This window comes from Callospermophilus lateralis, chromosome X (assembly GCF_048772815.1).
Source record: "Callospermophilus lateralis isolate mCalLat2 chromosome X, mCalLat2.hap1, whole genome shotgun sequence".
NCBI lineage: Eukaryota > Metazoa > Chordata > Mammalia > Rodentia > Sciuridae > Callospermophilus > Callospermophilus lateralis.
In genome coordinates this window covers 125,328,901-125,348,610 of record NC_135325.1, presented here as the reverse complement: position 1 = coordinate 125,348,610, position 19,710 = coordinate 125,328,901, and the positions used below count along the sequence as shown (strand labels likewise).

The 19,710-nt window shown below is 45.3% G+C and overlaps 1 protein-coding gene across 3 annotated transcripts in view; it reads left to right on the top strand.

Annotated features, from left to right (window-relative positions):
- The first annotated feature begins 37 nt into the window (after positions 1–37).
- Bcap31 (B cell receptor associated protein 31) overlaps positions 38–19,710 on the top strand; it is a 31,080-nt gene continuing 11,407 nt past the window's right edge. The window contains exons 1-4 of one of the 3 annotated variants that reach the window (XM_077106799.1): positions 38–124; positions 1,243–1,376; positions 3,598–3,698; positions 7,318–7,465. In XM_077106799.1, coding sequence (XP_076962914.1) covers positions 1,285–1,376; positions 3,598–3,698; positions 7,318–7,465 — 341 coding nt within the window. In that variant the 5' untranslated portion in view covers positions 38–124; positions 1,243–1,284. Of the gene's footprint in view, positions 125–1,000; positions 1,085–1,242; positions 1,377–3,597; positions 3,699–7,317; positions 7,466–19,710 lie in introns of those variants that run through there. The other 2 variants (XM_077106801.1, XM_077106800.1) reach the window with 2 other exon arrangements.

Genomic DNA, 19,710 nt, shown 5'->3' with positions numbered 1-19,710 from the left:
AGGGCTGGTGGGCGTGGCCCTGTAGGCACTTCCGGTTTCCGGCCGCGGGAAAGGGGCGGGGCTGGGACTGTGGTGAGAGATTTTGGTGGTTACGGCAGGGTGTTCGTGGATTGTGAGGAACTCGGTGAGTGGGGTCCGTGCGTCTGGTTGGGCTCCGGGGTTGCGAAGGCTACCCCATCCCCTCAGCGAGGGAGAGGGACCAGCAGCGTGGAGACACCGAGGGGTCTGCGGAATCTAGGGATCTGGGGCCGACAAGGGAGTGTGGGAGAGGGCTGGGCTGAGGGAAATGGGCCCACGGCGACGGTTGGAGTGGGGCTTTCCGGGGTTGAGGGCCAGGGGACGGTGGCAAACCCCACCCGTAGGAGCTCTGGGAGAGCCTTTGGGAAGAGTGCCGGGCCAGGGCTACTCCCAGGTCGCCTGGTGCTGCGTGGGCGGCTCGTGAGCTGGGTGGCGTTGTGACCCACTAGGGCTTCGAGGAGACTCGCTTATTCTGGAACTTTCTTTGGATGAGGGCTTGGGATGCTCAGTCGAGACCTGAGTTTGCTCTTGGCCCTGACTCCTGCCCTCTAGGAGTCGCTCTCTTGGGCCTTTTCAAGGCACCTCGAGGCCTCCCGCCCTATGGAAGGCAGGAATAGTCGAAAGGCTTTTTTCGCTCCTGAAAATGGTTCCAGAAGGAGGCGCTGTGTTTTTATCTATGGGTCGGAAGGGTTGGGGACCGAAGGGACTCCCTGTTTCTGTGGGGGAGTAGGTGGTGGCCGCAGGGTGCAGTTACTAAAATACTGTGGTCCTGAGGCTGGCTGTAGCAGGGTTTTGAAAAATGTCCAGCCTCTGCAGCATGGTGCAGTTTGCTTGGGAAGGGAGCCCAGTGGGTGCTGAGGATTTCCTCCTGCTCATGTACTGTTGTTTATGGAATACGTTTTCTTAGTTAAACAGGCCCAAGGAGTCTCTGGGACTCCCCGGGGAAAGGAATCGTCAACAAAGGTGGCTCTGGACGTGTTAACACACATGCTGGAGGGCGGCAAGTAACTGTCCCTATAAGCGGAAGTTTGTCAGGCGGTTGGACGCCATTGGCCAAGTAGTTACGGTCCGTTGAATCCCGATTTAGCCGGTGATTTAAGGGCTCTGAAGCAGAGTGCTGGGGTCCTGGGTGATGAGTGGCAACCCTAGCCTCTCCAAATACCTAAACTCGAGGTCAGTGATTGCCCAGTTCTCATAGCTTCTGTTCCTTCTGTTCCCTGCTAGGAAACAAGCTCACATCTCTGTTGGAAACCTGCTAACCACAGGATGAGTCTGCAGTGGACTGCAGTTGCCACCTTCCTCTATGCAGAGGTCTTTGCTGTGTTGCTTCTCTGCATTCCCTTCATTTCTCCCAAAAGGTATGGCCTGTGGAGCAAGCTGGAGGGTGCCTGCCACTGAGCCCTGTGGCTTGTGCATGTGCACCATTGGTGGACCCTGGAATTGGGGCCAGATGAAAACAGGTAGAACCTGTCTGGGTTGGAGGTGGCATGGGTATGTTTTTTACTGACAACTCTGCACACCATTGTGCTTTGTCACATTTTGTTGAATTCCTTTCTTACACACCCTATCTTCTGGTGTTCACAATGCTCCCAAAGGAGGATTTATCTCAAGTTTTAGAAACAAACTCCTACTGCCTACCCTTGGGCCCCAGGTTGCGGAGGAGGTTGGCTGTGTGTGGGATCCAGAACACTTGCACCACTGGGTCACATTGTTGCTGATTTGCTGACTTTTGTCCTAACTAGCTTCACTGGCATTGCATAGTAGCCTCATGAGCATTACTCAGCCTGTGAAGGATGAAGCCATATTCCCTTTTAATGAGCAAAGGAACTGTTAAAAGTTAATTTGAAGTTAATTTTTAATTACACACAGAACACAAACACATTAATCCTTGTCTAAACTTGAATGTTAACAACTAAGGCTAAGTAGCCACAGATATCTTTTTTATCATTTTTTTAATGAAAAATAGAGTCCTGATGTAATGGCCTGAAGAAAAAATGCAATATCACCTAAGGAATGCTTTTGTTTGCTACAAACCAAATCTGCACAGATTAGCAGGAAACGTAGAGCCCCTTGAAGCTGTAATCTGGGAAGCTTCCTAGGGCAAACTTCTTCCTTCCTACAGAGTGGTGGTGGCAAATGCCTGAGGCAGGAGGATTACAAGTTCCAGGTTAGCCTGGCAACTTAAGACCCCTTTTCAAAATAAGAAGAGATGGGGTATAGCTCAAAGGTAGGGCTCTGCTTTGCATAGAGGAGGTCCTGACTTTAATCTCATATCAGAAACAAAAGGGGGGTAGATGGGTGGAACTTGCAGAGTAAGACAGACTTACTTACCAGATGCCAAGTCAGAACCTTGTTGGCTCCTGATTGTAACAAAGCAACTGTTAAAACAATTGGGCCTTCAAACGCTGCCTCTGATAATGAGGGTGCCTTGCTGATTTTAACAATATGTAAACATTTCTGAAGATAATTTTCCACATCCCACAATATTCGTGGATGAATATGGTGGCAGCTCTGAAGTGTTTTTATAATCAGAGTGGGAAGAACTAGACAAACCAAAATTTATTACATAGAAAGTTTAAAGAAATACCAGTTGTGGGGCTGGGGATGTGGCTCAAGCAGTAGCGCGCTCGCCTGGCATGTGTGCGGCCCGGGTTCGATCCTCAGCACCACATACAAACAAAGATGTGTCCGCCGAAAACTGAAAAATAAATATTGAAATTTAAAAAAAAAAAAGAAATACAGTTGTATAGGGCAAACACTTAAATACTGTGAAGCAGGATATGATGAAAATTGTTTCTCCTCACTAGAGAAGGCCTGTGTTTTAAGACTTTTTTTTTTTGAGAGTGAGAGAGAGAATTTTAATATTTATTATTTTTTAGTTATCGACGAACACAAAATCTTTTGTTTGTATGTGGTGCTGAGGATCGAACCCGGGCCGCACACATGCCAGGCGAGCGCGCTACCGCTTGAGCCACATCCCCAGCCCCTTAAGACTTGTTTTTTAGATTTGTTTTTTTTTGTATGTGGGCAGACATCTTTTTTTTAAATAGAGAGAGAATTTTTTTTTAATATTTATTGTTTAGTTTTCGGCGGACACAACATCTTTGTTTGTATGTGGTGCTGAGGATCGAACCCGGGCCGCACGCATGCCAGGCAAGCGTGCCACCGCTTGAGCCACATCCCCAGCCCCGGCAGACATCTTTTTATTAACACCCTCCCCCTTCTTTTTTTTTTTTTCTTGTACCAAGGATTGAACGCAGGGGAACTTAACCACTGAGCCACATCCCCAGAATTTTTCTATGTTTTACTTTGAGACAGGGTCTCACTAAGTTGCTGGGGCTGGCTTTGAACTTGGGATCCTCCTGCCTGAGCCCCTGGGATTACAGGCATGCAGCACCACTCCTGGCTTATTAAATACTCTTGAAGGGACATCATTAATTGGAGAATTACAGGCAGCTGAGGTTGACTTCGTATGGGCTGTTTGGCCACAGGAGAACAGCTGGTTTTCTGTTCTGCTTAGGGCCTACATCTCTTGTGTGTTTTGTGTGTGTATGTGTGTGATATTTATTTCCTTTACAGATGGCAGAAGATTTTCAAGTCTCGTTTGGTGGAGTTAGTAGTGACCTATGGCAACACCTTCTTCGTAGTTCTCATTGTCATCCTTGTGCTGCTGGTCATTGGTGAGTGAGCTGGGTCTAGGGGCAACTGCCTGTCACACGCCTTGTGCCATGGCCTCTGCTGCAAAACCCTGTGCCACTTTGGACATATAGAGAACAGCTTTGGCTTCTCAGAGACAGAGATTGATATAAGTGCCCTGATCATTTGCTTGGCTCTGCTGCAGATAGCAGTCCCGTTTGAAATCTGTGACACTTGCTTAGGTACTGAGTACTTCTGTCCCTTGGTGCACAGCATTTCTGCCATAGTGTGAGGGACATAGGTCAGAGGACTGTACAGAGCCTCACCCACTAGCTACATTATTGGGTATTTCTCTTTCCTGATGTCTTGGGGCCCATGGGATTTGTTCAGGCAAGACTGTTTCTGAACAGGCCAGGTGTGGCCTACCAGTTCCCAGGCATATAGGGTAGGTGCCAGCTGCTCACATACCTCACTATTCTTGAAATACTTGGCAAGCTCTCTAGAAGCAGCTCTTTTCAATCAGGGTTCTCTCCCTGAGCAGCCTCTGAGCCAGGAGTCAGTAGGGAATATTTGTGTCAATCTTGGTTCTGAGCTGCAAAGCCAGGCTACAGAGTTTTTGAACTGAGTGTCTATGCTTGCTTTTAGTTTGGGGAGAGGGCAAGAACTGGAGGAAGGATGGACCATGTTGGGCTTATTCCCTCAGGGTCTTGCCCCTTCCCCAAACCAGAGCCATAGTGTCTGTTTTCTAGTGCAGCTTACCACTAGGAAAGCTAGCTTACCAGAGAGACCTTTTGGTAGCTGGCAAAGCATTCTTTTTGGGGATCATGGGTCTGCTGTGAGTTCTAGAGAGACATATGACTATGATTTAGAGACATCTGCAGATCTTCTGCGGGTATAAGTATTAATAGTAGAACTACTGAAAGGTTATAGGTATAACTAGCATGAGCTACAGCGCTGGCCAGCACTATTCACCAGGAGTGGTCTATATCAGATGTGATTGGGAGAGTAGAGGTGATGAGGTAGGGTCCAACTGCCTGGGCTGGGACCCAACCTGGGGGTGGGGGCTGGATTCTGCTGTGGGCATTGGGTTGTAGTACTCAACCTCCCCCCAACTCCAATCTCCTCTTGGCTGTTAGTCAATGTGGTCTTTAGGATGATGGTATTCTTGGATTGCAACAACAATGTGAGAATTGATATTTTTATTATTAAGAATGCAGAAATTGCTGGGTATGGTGGCACTTGCCTATAAGCACAGTGACTCAGGAGGATTGCAAGTTCAGGGCCAGGCTTGGCAACTTAGGGAGGCCCTAAACAACTTGGAGAGAACCTGTCTTAGAATAAATGAAAAGGACTATGAATGTAGCTCAGTGGTAAATTGCTCCTGGGTTAAATCTCAAGTATGCCCCCCCCCGCCCCCCGAAAAGATGGAGAAATTAAAGATAGGGAAGTTGAAGTCCCCCATGATCCCATGTCCCATAGGTAATCATTATGAATATTTTGTGGTGCATTGAAATGTATACAGTGCTTGGGTCATATGCACATTGTTCTGGGTTGTGCTTTTTTTGTTTACCTTAGGAATCTTTTATGGCAATCTCATTGTTTTTAAAGATTGCATAGTGCCAGGTGTGTTATTGAATGCCTGAAATCCTGGCATATTGAAGGCTGAGGCAGGAGGATCCCAAGTTGGAGACCAGCCTCAACAACTTAGGGAGGCCCTTAGCAACTTGGCCAGATCTTATCTCAAGGGGGGGTGTATGTGCTGGGGGTGTGGCTTAGCAGTTAAGCACCCCCAGTTCATCCCCAGCATAAATCAGTCAGTTGGGTTGGGGATGTAGCGCGGTGGTGAAGTACCCCTGAGTTCAATCCTCAGTTACTGCCCCCCCCCCAAAAAAAAAAGTTAGATAAAAGATTGCATACTCATATGGTTGTGCTATAGTTTAATTCCCTTATAGGCGTCCTTGTATTGTACATGCTTCTGTGGGATAAATTCATAAAGGTAGAGTTGCTGAACCTGAGGGTATGAACATTTTACATTTCTTAATGGATATGTTGTTGTACCAGCTTATACTCCTACTGGCAGTGTTTGAGAGTGCTTACATCATGACACAGATTTAACACACAGACACCAGGAAGGGCAGGTAGATTTTTGTAATGCAAGATCAACATGAAAACCAACCTGTCCAAACCAAAAATTATAAACCAAACAATACCTAGACATTAAAACTCCCCACCTTTTTGGGGCGGAGGTCATACTGGGGATGGTATCCATGGACTTGAACATGCAAGGCAAGCACTGTACCACTGAGCCAAACCCTCAGTACCAAATAGTGATCTCTTGCCCTCTTACATGGGGGTCTATTAAGAGTGTTCTTCAGGTAGATTTTATGTACTTAAAAAGCTAGCTCATGGTAAGTAGGGAAAAGTAGTAGGTGTGCTCTAGTTCCATGTACATCTGAATGGAACCATAGAATTGTGCATCTGACAGTAGCGCTTTTGGAGGCAGAGTTATTCAATAATTATTTTGAATAATTTCAAAATTTTTTTTTTAATACTCACTCTGTACCCAGAGGTATGCTAGCTCTTGGGGGAATGGTGGAAAAGGCTTCTGCTTTCATAAATAAAGTCTACTTTGGGGAAGACAGACAAGAAACATGTTCTAAGATAATTTCAGAGTCAGATTTGTATTATAAAGCAGATAGTAGGGTGATGTGACTGATAGTGACTTTATATGAGGGGACCACATACTTATATATGTATCTTTTCATTTTTTCCTGGTACTAGATGTTGAACCCAGGGTTGCTCTATCACTGAACTACAGCCAGTTCTTATTTTGAGACAGGGTCTTGCTAAATTGCCCAGGCTGGCCCTGAGCTCGAAATCCTCCTGCCTTGGCCTCCGAAGTAGCTGGGATTACAAGAATGCACCACCGTGCTGAACTTTTTTTGTTGTTGGGGGCGGGGGTCCTGGGGATTGAACTCAGGGACAGTCGGCCACTGAGCCACATCCCCAGCCCTATTTTGTATTTTATTTAGACACAGGGTCTCACTGAGTTGCTTAGCACCTTGCTTTTGCTGAAACTGGCTTTGAACTTGTGATCCTCCTGCCTCAGACTCCTGAGCCTCTGGGATTACAGACATGTGCCACTGGGGGCCCAGCATGTTTGAACTTTTGATGAGCATAAGTTCTTTTTCTATTCAAAATAAGACATAAATAATAAAGCCTATTGTAAAACTTAAAAACAGAAACCCTTGATTCCAAGGCATCTCCATGCTTCTTAAGCAGGCATTTCCACAAATAGGATACCTGGCTTGCCAGTGGGGTAGTTGGCAGCCTGACTTAAAAGAAGGAGAACAAGCTGAGATTGGGGGCACAATGGGAAAGGGATGCTGCTGCTGTTGCTAGCAATACCTAACCTGGATTAGTGTCTTGAAGTATAGAGCAAGCTTGTGGTCTGGATAGAATGGAGCAGATGTGCAAAAAGCCAGAGCAGAGAAGAGGCCTGAGGGAGGAAGCTTTTGATAAAGCCTCCCATGGGTGTGTGTGGAAGTAGAAGTAATTAGGGAGATGGATATGAGGGAAGTGAGGCCAACCCATTTCATAATACCTGTTTCCCTTGCTCAAGTGACAGCTAAATATTGCTGTCTTCTCTCTGCTTCACCATAGATGCCGTACGTGAAATTCGGAAGTATGATGATGTGACAGAAAAGGTGAACCTCCAGAACAATCCTGGGGCCATGGAACATTTCCACATGAAGCTTTTCCGTGCCCAGAGGAATCTCTACATTGCTGGCTTTTCATTGCTGCTGTCCTTGTGAGTGGGGAGAGGCCAGGGGCTGTGAAGTGAACCCTAGCCTAGTCGGCGACATGGAGCTGTGTGGGCTCAGCCTCCTGTGGCTTCAACTATTCCTCAGGCTGTGGTCTGGACCCAGTGGCCCTGTTTGTGTTTATGGAGCCACAAAGTTGACTCCTCATCTCCAGAGGCAGCATGGAGCATGGGAAGGGATTGACTGAATGTCAAAAGACCCTGACTCACTCTCTGGTCTCTGGGAAAAAAATGTATTACCATCTTACAGTCTCTTTGCATGTAGATCAAAGTAAATGACAAAGCCCTTCCCTCATTTCCCTCCTCTGGAAGAAGACATGTGGACCCCATCTCATAAGGGACTGACTGACCAAGGGCCTTTTCTGTATGGGGTGCTTGAGAAGAGTGCACAAAAGTGACCCTTTCCCTAAAACCTTTTCAGGTGTAAGTCTGTATTGGCTGCATGTTGTATTCCATGATGCCCTGAGTATTTTTGGTGTTTTGTTTGTTTTGTTTTGGACAATGCCAAGAGTCTTGGTCAGGGCCTGGGGTGGCTAATTAGGCAAGACTGGACTAGTAGGAAGTGCCAGTTAGAGTCTTGGGCCCTGTTTGCTGCCTCCTGTTTCATACATGGGTTCTGAACAATGGGGCCTGGCAGGGAAGTATATAGAAGCTCAGATTAAGGGTGAATAAAGATATTAGAAAAATTTGTTGCTATGTGATTCAGGGCTAAAAAAGCCAAGTATCTTACTTATTCCATTTGTGCTGCTGTAACAGAATACCTGAGACTGGTAAGTTATAACAGAAAAATTATTTCTTACAGTTCTAGAAGCTGGGAATCTTAAGATCCAAGACACTGGCAGGTTTGATGTCTGGTGAGGATTATTTTCTATTTCTAAGATGGTGCCTTATTGCTTCATCCTTTGGAAAGGAGGAATACTGTCCTCATGTGACAACATGGCTAAAGAAAGCCTAAGCTGGTTCCCTCCAGGTCTTTTCACTACTGGAGATGGAACCCAGGGGTACTCTACCACTGAGCTACACAACCAGCCTGCCCCCCACCCCTTTTTTGAGACAGGGTATTGCTAAGTTGTTGAGGCTTATCTTGAACTTGGAATCCTCCTGCCTCAGCCTCCCAAGTTGCTAATCTCCAGGCCTTTAAAAGGCACTAATCCATTTATGAGGACAGGGCTTTCAAGACTCAGTCACTTCCAAATAGGCACCACCTCTTAATTCTACTACAATAGGAATTAAGTTGTTTTTTTTTTTTTAATATGTGGCCTTTAAAAAAATCTTTGTTTATTTTTAATGTGGTGCTGGGGATCAAACCTAGTGCCTCACATGTGCAAGGCAAACGCTATACCATTAAGCTACAACCCTAGCTCTCTCTATTTAGTCTTTTAATGTGCTGAATCATTGTGTGTGTGTGTGTGTTGCTAAGGATTGAACCCAGGGCCTTGTGACTGCTAAACACATATTCTCCCATTGAGCTATGCCCTCAGTTCTAACATCTTTTTAAGGTGATATATTTTTTTTTTTAAAGAAAGAGTGAGAGAGTGTGAGAAAGAGGGAGGGAGAGAGAGAATTTTAATATTTATTTTCCAGTTTTTGGCGGACACAACATCTTTGTCTGTATGTGGTGCTGAGGATCGAACCCGGGCCGCACACATGCCAGGCGAGCGCGCTACCGCTTGAGCCACATCCCTAGCCCCAAGGTGATATATTTGATTGCAGATATAATCTGCAATTCCTCAGACTTAGGAAAGTCAGGAAATGAGAAGGCCGGGAGGAGTCAGACACATACTCTATAAAGTTTTAGGAAGGTCCAAAAAAGTACGATGTTGTGGTCTGAGAATGAAAGGGAAGCATACCCAGAGAACTGAGGCTCACAAACAAGGTTCTGAGTATGACTATGATCTAAATGAGGAAGGAAAGAGATCAGAGAGGAAGCTGAGGGAGGATGCCTGCCAGCAGCATCTAGGTCTTTGGGGGGTTGGGGGTGTAGCTTTAGATAGTGATAGAGTACTTGCCTGATACGCAAAAGTCTGTGGGTTCCATCTCCAGCACTTGCTACGGGAAAGGAATGTGAAGGGCAAAATCCTGCCATGAGGTCTGAATGGGGAAACAGGAAGAACTGGGGGGTTAGCAGGTCGCTTTACATGATTGCTAAGTAAAGAGATGGGGGACAGAAGGAATCATGGTAAGAGAATTGAAATCCCTGGTGGACAAAGTTCTGCTAGATTGCCTAGCTTCTCCAAATGGTATAATTTTTTAGACTTGGTGGAATTATGTACAGAAACTATTAAGGTTGGCTGCAGGTTGAATTGCTGCTGATCCTTAAGGAATTATAGGTTGGAAGAGATGCTGAAGGGCTGTAGATAGGCCAGCCTCCCAATTTTCAAAGGAAGGAGGTGGGTGAGGAAATGACCAAAATGGGAGGGTTTGATTGATCTCAAGCTGTACTCTAGAAAGAAGCTTATGTGCTTTTAGAAAAGATACGGATTATTGGCAACTGCTATGAATTCCTGGAAAAGTTCATCAACCTTAGCCCTGCCTGCTGTAGATCAAGCATAGATGGAGTGTTCACTAAGCTCAATGTTCACTAAGCTCCAAATCTGTTCTCATAGACCAAATGCTGAGGTGTGGGCAAGGTGCCAGCCTAACATTGTACTTAGGCGTGGTCATAACTCACATGAGTGGCTGCTGTGTGGATTCAAACAAACCAATTAGAGGCCTCAGGAGGTCTACTGCCTGCTTCTGGCCTATTCCATGTTTATCTGCTTGAAGGCATGATGGGCAGATGTGAAGACAAGTGGAATGGTAGAAAGAATAGCAGGTAGGCTGTGGCATGTCAGTGCTTCCCATCTTTCTAGCTTCTTTTCTCTTATGACTCTGTTTTGCTTCTGGAAGGACACACATCCAGGTATTGTTTGACCATGCCAGGGCATAGGGTCACCTCTCTTCTGCACCTTTAGGGTGGCCAAGCTACCAGAAGAATATGTGCCCAGTATAGTCCTCTTTGTGCATTACTATTGGGCCAGGATATTCAGTTTACACTTATGTGCCATGTAATGACAGGACATGTTCTGAGAAATGTATTGTTAGGCAATGTCTTTCAAAGGGTACTGGGAATCAAAACCAGGGCCTCACACCTGCCAGACAAACACTCTACCTGTGAGCTACATCCCCAGCCCCCAGTAGGCAATTTAATTGTGGTAACGCAGAGCATATTTCATAAGCCTAGAGATACAGCTTATGCACCTAGACTATGTGTTCTAGCATGTTTCTTTTAAGCTAAATCCTGTACAGCATGCTACTTCCTTGAGTACTGTATGTAGTTGTAACACAATAGGAAGTATTTGTGTATCTAAACTTAGAAAAGGTATAGGGCTTGGAATGTAGATCAGTGGTAGAGTGCTCACCTAGTGCAAGGCCTTTGGTTCAGTCCTCAGCACTGCAAATAAACAAAACCCCCAAAACAATGTTGATTAGAAAAGATACAAAAAGATGAAAGTTCGTATACCTCTGTGGGGCACATCCCATAAATGGAACAGCTGCTCTGGGTTAATTGGCTAATGAGTAGTGAGTGGATGTGAAGGCTTAGGACATTACTGTATACTGCTGTAGACCTTATAAACACTGTACACGTGGGCTACACTGTGAATTCATAATATGTTTTTCTTTAATAATAAACTAGTTTTAGCTTAATGTAAATTTTAAACTTTTTAATTTTAACTCTTGTAATACATGGGATAAACCAAAAACCTATTGTACAGCATAGCTGTACTAAAGTATTTTCTTTTTTATGTTCTTATCTAATCTCTTTCCTCTTTAAATTTTTATTATTACTTTTCAAATGTTATAAATAATGACAAACACAATCAGCCTAGGCCTATACAAGGTCAGGATCTTCAGGATCACTCTTCTATCTCCACATCTTGTCCTACCATTAGGTCTTCAGGGGCAATAACATGCATAGTGCTGTCACCTCCTTTGATGACAATGCCACCTTCTGCATCTCCAGAATGACATAGCCTAAGGCTCTCTTTGAGGATGTGTCAATCCTTTTAGAAATATGTCCATGGTGGTTTGCTTGATGTTTCTTTTTTTTTTATCATAGATTTGCTTGTAAGCAGATTATGTGTGAAAATTCCACTCTCTAAATGAAAAATCTTAGGGATTGTGATCCATATCTTCAAACTTTAAAAAAAAAAAAAAAACTCTTGGGGAGTTTTCTTCTACAGTTTGCTTTTCTTTTGTCTTTTGCTATGCGTTCACTATAGGCAGCCTTGGCAATACATGTGGTCCATTGTTGCCTGAAATGTCATTATATGGCACATGACTGTGTAGCAAAATTTGCCATTTTTGACATACAGTTCTATGAGGTTTTAGGTTTTATTTATTTATTTATTTGCCATGATGGATATCCATCCTTGAGCCTTGCTTATGCCAGGCAAACACTGTACCATAGAGCTATATCCCGAGCCATGAAAGCTTTTAATATTTTTTTAGTTGTCAATGGGCTTTAATTATTTATATGTGGTGCTAAGAATCAAACCCAGTGCCTCACACATGCTAGGCAAGCGCTCTACCACTGAGCCCCAGCCCCAGCCCTTACCTCTCTATCTTAGCTGTGGAAACTCATATCAGCTATCTTGTTGTTCCTGCAGCACCCTTCTGTGGCTCCATCCAGTCACAAGGTGGGTCTTGTGGTACATCTGCTTAGAAAAAGGCACAGTGATCTCAGGAATCATTGTGGGTTCACCAGTTGCACACAAATGATCTATTTAGTCATTTCTAGAATTTTTCCAGAAATACATACTCCCTAGGCTAAGGGTCAGAGCCTATGATGATGGCTATCGTGCATAAGGAACTCATCGTTTTTAATTTTCAATTCTTTTTTAAAAAGAGCTGGACATGGTAGCACATGCCTGTAATCCCAGTGACTCTGGAGGCTGAGGCAGGAGGATCACAAGTTCAAGACCAGCCTTAGCAACTTAGTAAGGCCCTAAGCAGCTTGGTGAGACTCTGTCTTAAAATAAAAAGGGCTGGGAAGGTGACTAAATGAGGATGTGCCCCTGGGCTCAATACCTGGAAACAAACAAAAAATAAGAATAAAAAAGAGAGTGTTTCAAGGCCTTAAGTGGTCCTCCTCTTTCAGCATCCTGGTAGCTGGGACTATAGGTGTATGCCATTTTACCCAGCTGGAATTCCTGTTTTTGTGTGATTTTAGCCTCAGAAATATTCTTGTCCACATCTTATATCTCTGCAACCTATATGTGATTTGCAGGAAACACCTAAAGATACAAAGCCATCCTCTGTTATTTTGTTCCAATTACAAACATTGTACCTGGTCATAAACAGGTATAAATAAATGAAGCTCTCTTCAAATATACTACAAATAATGCAAAACTTTAAAACTACAGGTAGTAATAGGGATGTTTCTGGACTTTTAAATCATTTTTACACATGTGCAACACTTTCCTTATAAGTGCCATGTTTTTTAACTCAACCATGTTTCTTAGCGTTTTTTTCCAGATGACTCACACAGACCTCCCTCATTCTTGACAGCTGTGTAGTGTTCTGTTTGTGAGAGGAGCATCATTGGTTTAATGAATTCCCTGCTCAGATATGTGAGCTAGCTTGAAATTTAGGGAAAAAAAATTCACATGCAGTGTCATGATGTTGTCCAGACTGGTTGAACTTCTGGGCTCAAGTATTCTAAGCTTTATCTTTCTGAGTAGTTGGGACTAGGGCTGGGGATGTAGCACAGTAGTAAAGTGTTTTCCTGGAATGCATGAGGCCCTAGGTTCGATCCCCAGTACTGCAAACAACAATAAAGTTGTGGCCAAGTAGCATGGACTACAGGTATGTGCCACTGTATCCTGCCAACATTTTTACTACTGAAAATCCAGCATTCCATTCTGTGGTTTCCAGGTTACCCTCTGCATGTTGGGTTCCCACTTTCCTTTTTTTCTAATCATTGGAAATGGGCCACTGCCACTTGGTGCCTTAGCACCTTGCTACTGTAAGTGTGGCGTGGAGCCCAGTAGCCTTGGGAGGACCTGAACTTGCTGGAAGTGCAGCATCTTGAGCCTGCTGGTGAGCACCTATGAGTGGATGAGTTTCCTGGTTAACCAGAGCACTTCACAGCTTGTATGGTGCTGTCCTGTACCTTGTGTGTCTGTGACTGGTAGGCCACCTCAGAGCTTCCTGGCTGCATTATGAAGTTTCACTGTCTGAGGTACACTTTATCTAGGCCTGGACTCCTTCAGATTTATCACAATACTTACCTCCTCACACACCTGGGCTGCTCCTTTCAGAAACCCAGTTACTGGCTACTATTTATGTGTTTGAAGCATGCCTCTCACATCTGTTAACATATGCTGTCAGCCCTGGGTAAATAGTAAATAAATAGGCTAATCCCTCTTATAGGCTAATCCTTTGTTTTTGTTTTGTGTCCGTGTGTGTGTGTGTGTGTGTGTGTGTGTGTGTGTGCACGCGCATGCCTCTCCAGATTTTATACTCATTCTTTTAAAAGTGGTCCACTGTTACCTGGGTGTAGTGGCACACACCTGAAGTCCCAGGCCCAGGCAGGAGGATCACGAGTTCAAAGCCAGTCTCAGCAACAGTGAGTTGCTGAACAACTCAATGACCCTGTCTCTAAATAAAATACAAAACAGGGCTAGGGATGTGACTCAGTGGTTGAGTGCCTCTGGGTTCAATTCCTGGTCCAAAAAAAAAGACCCACTGTTGGCCATCTGCGTGCCCATGTGGAAGATGGAGAATGTTCTCTGTCTTTGTTGGGGCTAGTTTGGTTGTATTATGAGAATTGTTTGGGGAGCAAACCTTGGAGCATTATAATGTATAAGACATGGCTGGTTCTCACAGAAAGGTGGGTAAGGTAGTATAGTTGGGAGACCAGCGCTTGATTAGCTTTTAGCACATTGTGTTGGAGTCAAGGCAGAGGGATACCCAGCTGCTTTGGGAGCACAGCTGGATAGCACACACTTCATACTGTCCAGGTGTGTGCACTTGGTAGGTCATTGCCATGGGAATCAGAAGTCAGGAAGCTTATGTTCCTGTATAAATGGTACCCCTTCAGCAGCTGTGTGGCCTTAGGTAAGCAACTTACTCCTCAAAAACAAGGGCTTTTCTAGCACTGGCCTACCACAAGGCTTCACTGTGTGTGTGAGCTCTTACATGGTATGTTTTGGGTCTGGTTGAAACTAATAAGGAGGACTTTAATAACCCTTTGTATTAGGTAGGATTGTGTGTGTATTTTTGTTTGTTTTATACTAGGGATTGAACCCAAGGGTGCTTAACCATTGAACCACATCCCTAGGCCTTTTTATATTTTGAGACAGGGCCTCCCTAAGAGGGAGGGACTTGCTAAATTGTTGAGGCTAGATTTGAACTTGTGATTCTCTTGCTTCAGCCTCCTGAGTTGCTGGGATTGTAGGCATATGCCACTGTGCCCACTCTGTGTGTGTGTGTGTGTGTGGGGGGTACTGGGGATTGAACTCAGGGGCACTCAAGACTACTGAGCCACATCCCCAGCCCTGTTTTGTATTTTATTTGGAGACAGGCTCTCACTGAGTTGCTTAGTGCCTTGATTTTGCTGAAGTTTGCTTTGAACTCACAATCTTCCTGCCTTGGCCTCCCGAGCCACTGGGATTATAGATGTGTGCCACTGTGCCCAGCCCGTGCGTGTTTTGATTGAAACCAGAGGCCTTCTACCACCAGCCACATCCCTAGCTCTTGTAGTTTTTATTTTTTGTTTTAAGATAGTATCTAAGTTGCTGAGGCTGGCCTTGAACTTGATCTTCCTGCCTCAGCCTCCTGAGTCACTGGGATTAGAGATGTGAGCCACCACACCTGGCTAGATGGAACTTTGTGAACAGAGGAGGGCATCCAGGAGAGATGGCCAAACATTGTGCCCAAGACTGGATCTCAGCCAGGGTTCAGATGCCAGGTTCTTTGCATTGGTGGATGCTTTAGTTCTGAATGGGTGTTTTCAGCTCACTTCTGGCTAGATCACATAGTGGGCTGCTCTTTTTCCTGGCCTGACTTTTGGTAGGGAGATGTCTGTCTGCACAATCTGTGCTAAATTTGACCTCTCTGAATGTCTTCCTTTTTAGTCTTGGTTTTAAGAATGTTAATGACAGTGCCTTTCGTATATTAGATGATCAAGAGGTCATCTGGTAGTACCTATTCATTGGAGAAACATGAGACTTAAATTTTTTTTTCTTTTTTTGTTGTGCTGAGGGTAGAACCCAGGATTTTTTTTATATATTTATTTATTTATTTTTGTTGTTGTTGTAGGACACACTACCTTTATTTCACTTATTTATTTTTATGTGGTGCTGAGGATTGAACTCTGGGCCCCGCATGTGCTAGGCGAGTGCTCTACTCCTGTGCCACAACCCGAGCTCAGATCCTAGGATTTTGAATATGCTAAACAAGTGCTGTACCACTAGACTACATCCCCAGTCTACATGAAGCTCTAAATAAGCAAAAATAGGAAAGTAAGTTCTTCTAAGTTGCAACTATAACTGCTCTGGATATATACCTTTGCTATGTACCTTTCCAGACCTTTGTACACATAATAGCAGCTAGTACTTTTAAAGCATTTTATTTACCAAGCATATATTAAATTTATATAATTCTTCTACAAAGAAACTCGGTATCAGAGAAGTTCAGAAACTTCTATGAGTTCCTGGAGTTAGTTAGTTAGTTCCTCAGTTAGCACTGAGGTTTCAGTGCTCTGACCTGAGCACCTGGATTTTTCCCTATAGAATCCACATGCTTCTTAAACACAAGATCAAGGTTTAACTGTCACATGTAGTGACTTGCATTTGCCGCTGAGTTTAGCATGAATATTTTTTTCCTGGACTACTGATCTGTCTCTAGCATTCTTGTTTGCTGCCTCCCAATTCCTCATTGGTGGACATTGAGCCTGTTGCTCAATGGGTTTTTTTTTCCCCAACATACAAACAGTTGAAAACAACCGTCAATTGTCATTTTTTCCTGCACTTTGGCTAGTCCCGCCTCCTTTGGGCATCCTGTCCAGTTTATCTCTATTCTTTCTTTGTGTGCCACCTCACTGGGAATAGCTGGCTCAGGATTTGAACATATGCAGGCCCCAGCCTGTAGAGCAGGGTAGATGGGTCAGAAGAGGTGGGGGACAGGGCAGAGGGTTTCAGAGTGAATTTGTTTGAAACTTCTATGGGTGATAGAGAGCAAAGTGGGTTTTCCACTAGTGATGTGGCCTGATCAGTGTCCTGGATTAAAATTTGTAAGGATGTGTGGGATAGAATGGAACAGGAGGTCATTATGAAAGATTCTGTTGTCCTCAGTCAGGGCACTTGTAGCTAGAGGAAGGAGGGAACAGGTCTAAGAGGCACTGGTGGCTAGGAGGTTCTTTTCTCAGCACGTTGAATGTGAAAGGTCTGTCACCTTCTGGAAAGGGAACTCTCCACTGGTAGCTTCATAAGTACATGATGAGATGAAGCCACTGAGAGGGAGCTGCCCACAGACCCACAGATGACAAGGGAAGGAGGCCAGCAGAGCCCACTAAGAGGACATGCTGGGGAGAACAGGGAAAGAAAGGTTGAACACAGGCAGGTCAAATAGATCAACAGGAAAGGGTATGTTGAGGAATGGGTGAAAGGACCAGGAGTCACAAAAGGGAAACGGAGAAGAAAGATGCAAGTTGGAGTGCCCATGGTAGAGGAGAAAGCCTGGGTGGCCACTGGCTCCTAGCAGGCCAGGGTCAGGACATGTGGGGATTAGCTGCTATTGCTGGGGGTAGGGGGGGAGTGGGAAGTTTGGACTTCAGAACCAAGGTATTCTGAAATTTTACCTGGCTCAGCTGCCTGTTCACATGAGGCTTGGGGAAAGTACCTTGTTACCTCTTAAGTTCTTGGGTTCCTTTTCCTGCCACAAAGTTTGAGAACCACTGCTTCAGCCTATCCCTAGATTCAGGAACTAGGAGTGCTCTGTCCCATCTCCCTGTCCTACATTACCCCCCTGGTCCTGTGGGGGTTTTTAATGGGAAATACACAACCAAAGACTTCTCATGGTCACCATCTCTTAAGGGTACAGTTCAACAGCATTACAGACCTTCTATTCCTGTGCAGTGGCCTCCAGAACTCTTCTCCTGCAAAACCAAAACTTTGTATCTGTTACATAGCCTGTGGTTCTTGCCTTGCCCAAGTTTCTCTTCCTCTGTACCCTCAGAACGATTGCCATAGCAGGACCACCAGTACTTTTTGTAGATCCCAATAGGACCCTCCATACTAGGCTTCCTGCTACCAGCCTTGTCCCGTGTCTAACCTGTCCACCGTGCCCCAGCCAAGTGACCTTCCTTCCAGTGGCCTCAAGGCTCAACACACAGATCCTTGGTGACCCTAACATTCTCTGCTTTGGAGGCTTTTTCCTGTTTGGAGCCAGCAACATGGGTGTCCTTGGAGAACCTTAAGTGATACATACCTTTCTCTGAGCATTTCTGGCACATTTGCCTTGCACATGCTCTGTGAGCGCTTGCACAGCCAGTGCTATCAGTTCAGGATGCTTTGAGGTTTCCCTCTGGAGGCTACTCTGAGGCCCGCCCATGCTTGCTGGCCTGTAGAACTGTCCTCAGGTCCCAGGGTAGCTGACACATTGGACTGTGGGAGTAGTGCTTGGCACATTGGTCCCACACAGGGAACCTAGACTTTTCCCCTTTGGACTGGTTAGCTTGTGCCAAGGGCCTGGCACCCAAGAAGAGCAGCCAGAACATTGTTGACTGACTGGGTTGTTATGAGTTGATGGTAACAGCTGTAGGTGCATGTCTGATTTGAACTTGTCAGACTGCCAGGCCAGGCGTTTTCGATTGGAAGCCCAGTCTTTCATGTCTTAGGAGTGATGACTGTGTGAAGATGTGCACATCTGGGCCCCTCCAGGGGACCACACTGGGGGAGCCACTGGCTTTAGATTCGGTCTTTGTGTGTGTGTGTGTGTGTGTGGTGCTGGGGATTGAACCCAGGGCCTTGTGCATGCAAGGCAAGCACTCTACCAACTGAGCTGTATCCCCAGCCCCAGGTTCTGTCTTTTATATCATTGTTCCTGTTACCTTGCTGCCTGCTTTGGTACCTTGGGAACACAGGTGGCAGGGGTCCTTTTTTGTGAGAGGATCTGATTTATTCCAATTTCTGTGCTTTCCTGTGAAACAGATCTGTTTCATAGAAATAGAACAGTACTGCCAACAGAACTTTGATGATGGAAAACTCCTAGAGCTGCAGTGTCATAGGCATTGGTGGTTCTGTGGTAGAATTCTCATCGCCACGCAGGAGGCCTGGGTTCGATTCCCAGCCAATGCAAGCTTTTCCTCTTAAACCTTGTTCCAGACTCCTTACAAGTGTCTCCCTATGTGATTGTTTGAGCACTTGAAATGTGACTGTTTGATCAAGAAACAAGACTTTTTAATCTTAGTTTCAGTTTCGCCACATGCATCTGTTGACTAATGTATTGAACAGTGCAAGTCTAAACCGGTGGTTCTCAGGGGTGATTTTGCTCCCATAAGGGACATTTGTATCTGGGGACATTTTTTGGTCATCACAATTGAAAGGGGGTCTGTTGGCATCTAGTAGACAGATGTTGCTAAACAAACTAATACACAGGACAGTTCCCAGAGCAAAGAATATTCTGTCCCCAGATGTCAATACTGCCAAGGTTGAAAACTCCTGGGCTTAACCATCTAGTACCTGCCCTATGACTTAGCAGACCTCCAGCATAGGCCAGGAACTGGGATTGGTCACAAGACAGAGGGGCCCAGAACGCCTCAGGAAACTCCTTAAGCCCTTGCCCCCATCAGGCAAGTAACAGGCATTTACTAAGCATTTGCTTGGCACATATTGATGTGCTAAGCCATGCCCGAGTTGCAGGACAGGATGGAACTGGACCTCGTCCTCAATATGGGACATGGGGTGTCAGTGCAGGGAGTACCAAAGCTAGTGGCTATTCCTAAATCTGTCTGTCTTTGGCTGCTTCCTCTCACAGGAGATGACAATCCTTCATCCTCTCTCACTGCTTGTCACTGGCATCTGATCCAGGCAAGGCTATAGCCCCTGCCAGCTCCAGGAACTAGGGAGTGAATGTGGCTGTTGAGGGAGGGGCTCAGGCTGAGTGGTGTGAATCTGAGAAAGAATTCACCTGGGATGGAACTGGCACACTTATTTGCAGGCTCCTCTCAGCAGCTCCAGCTGGAGCTG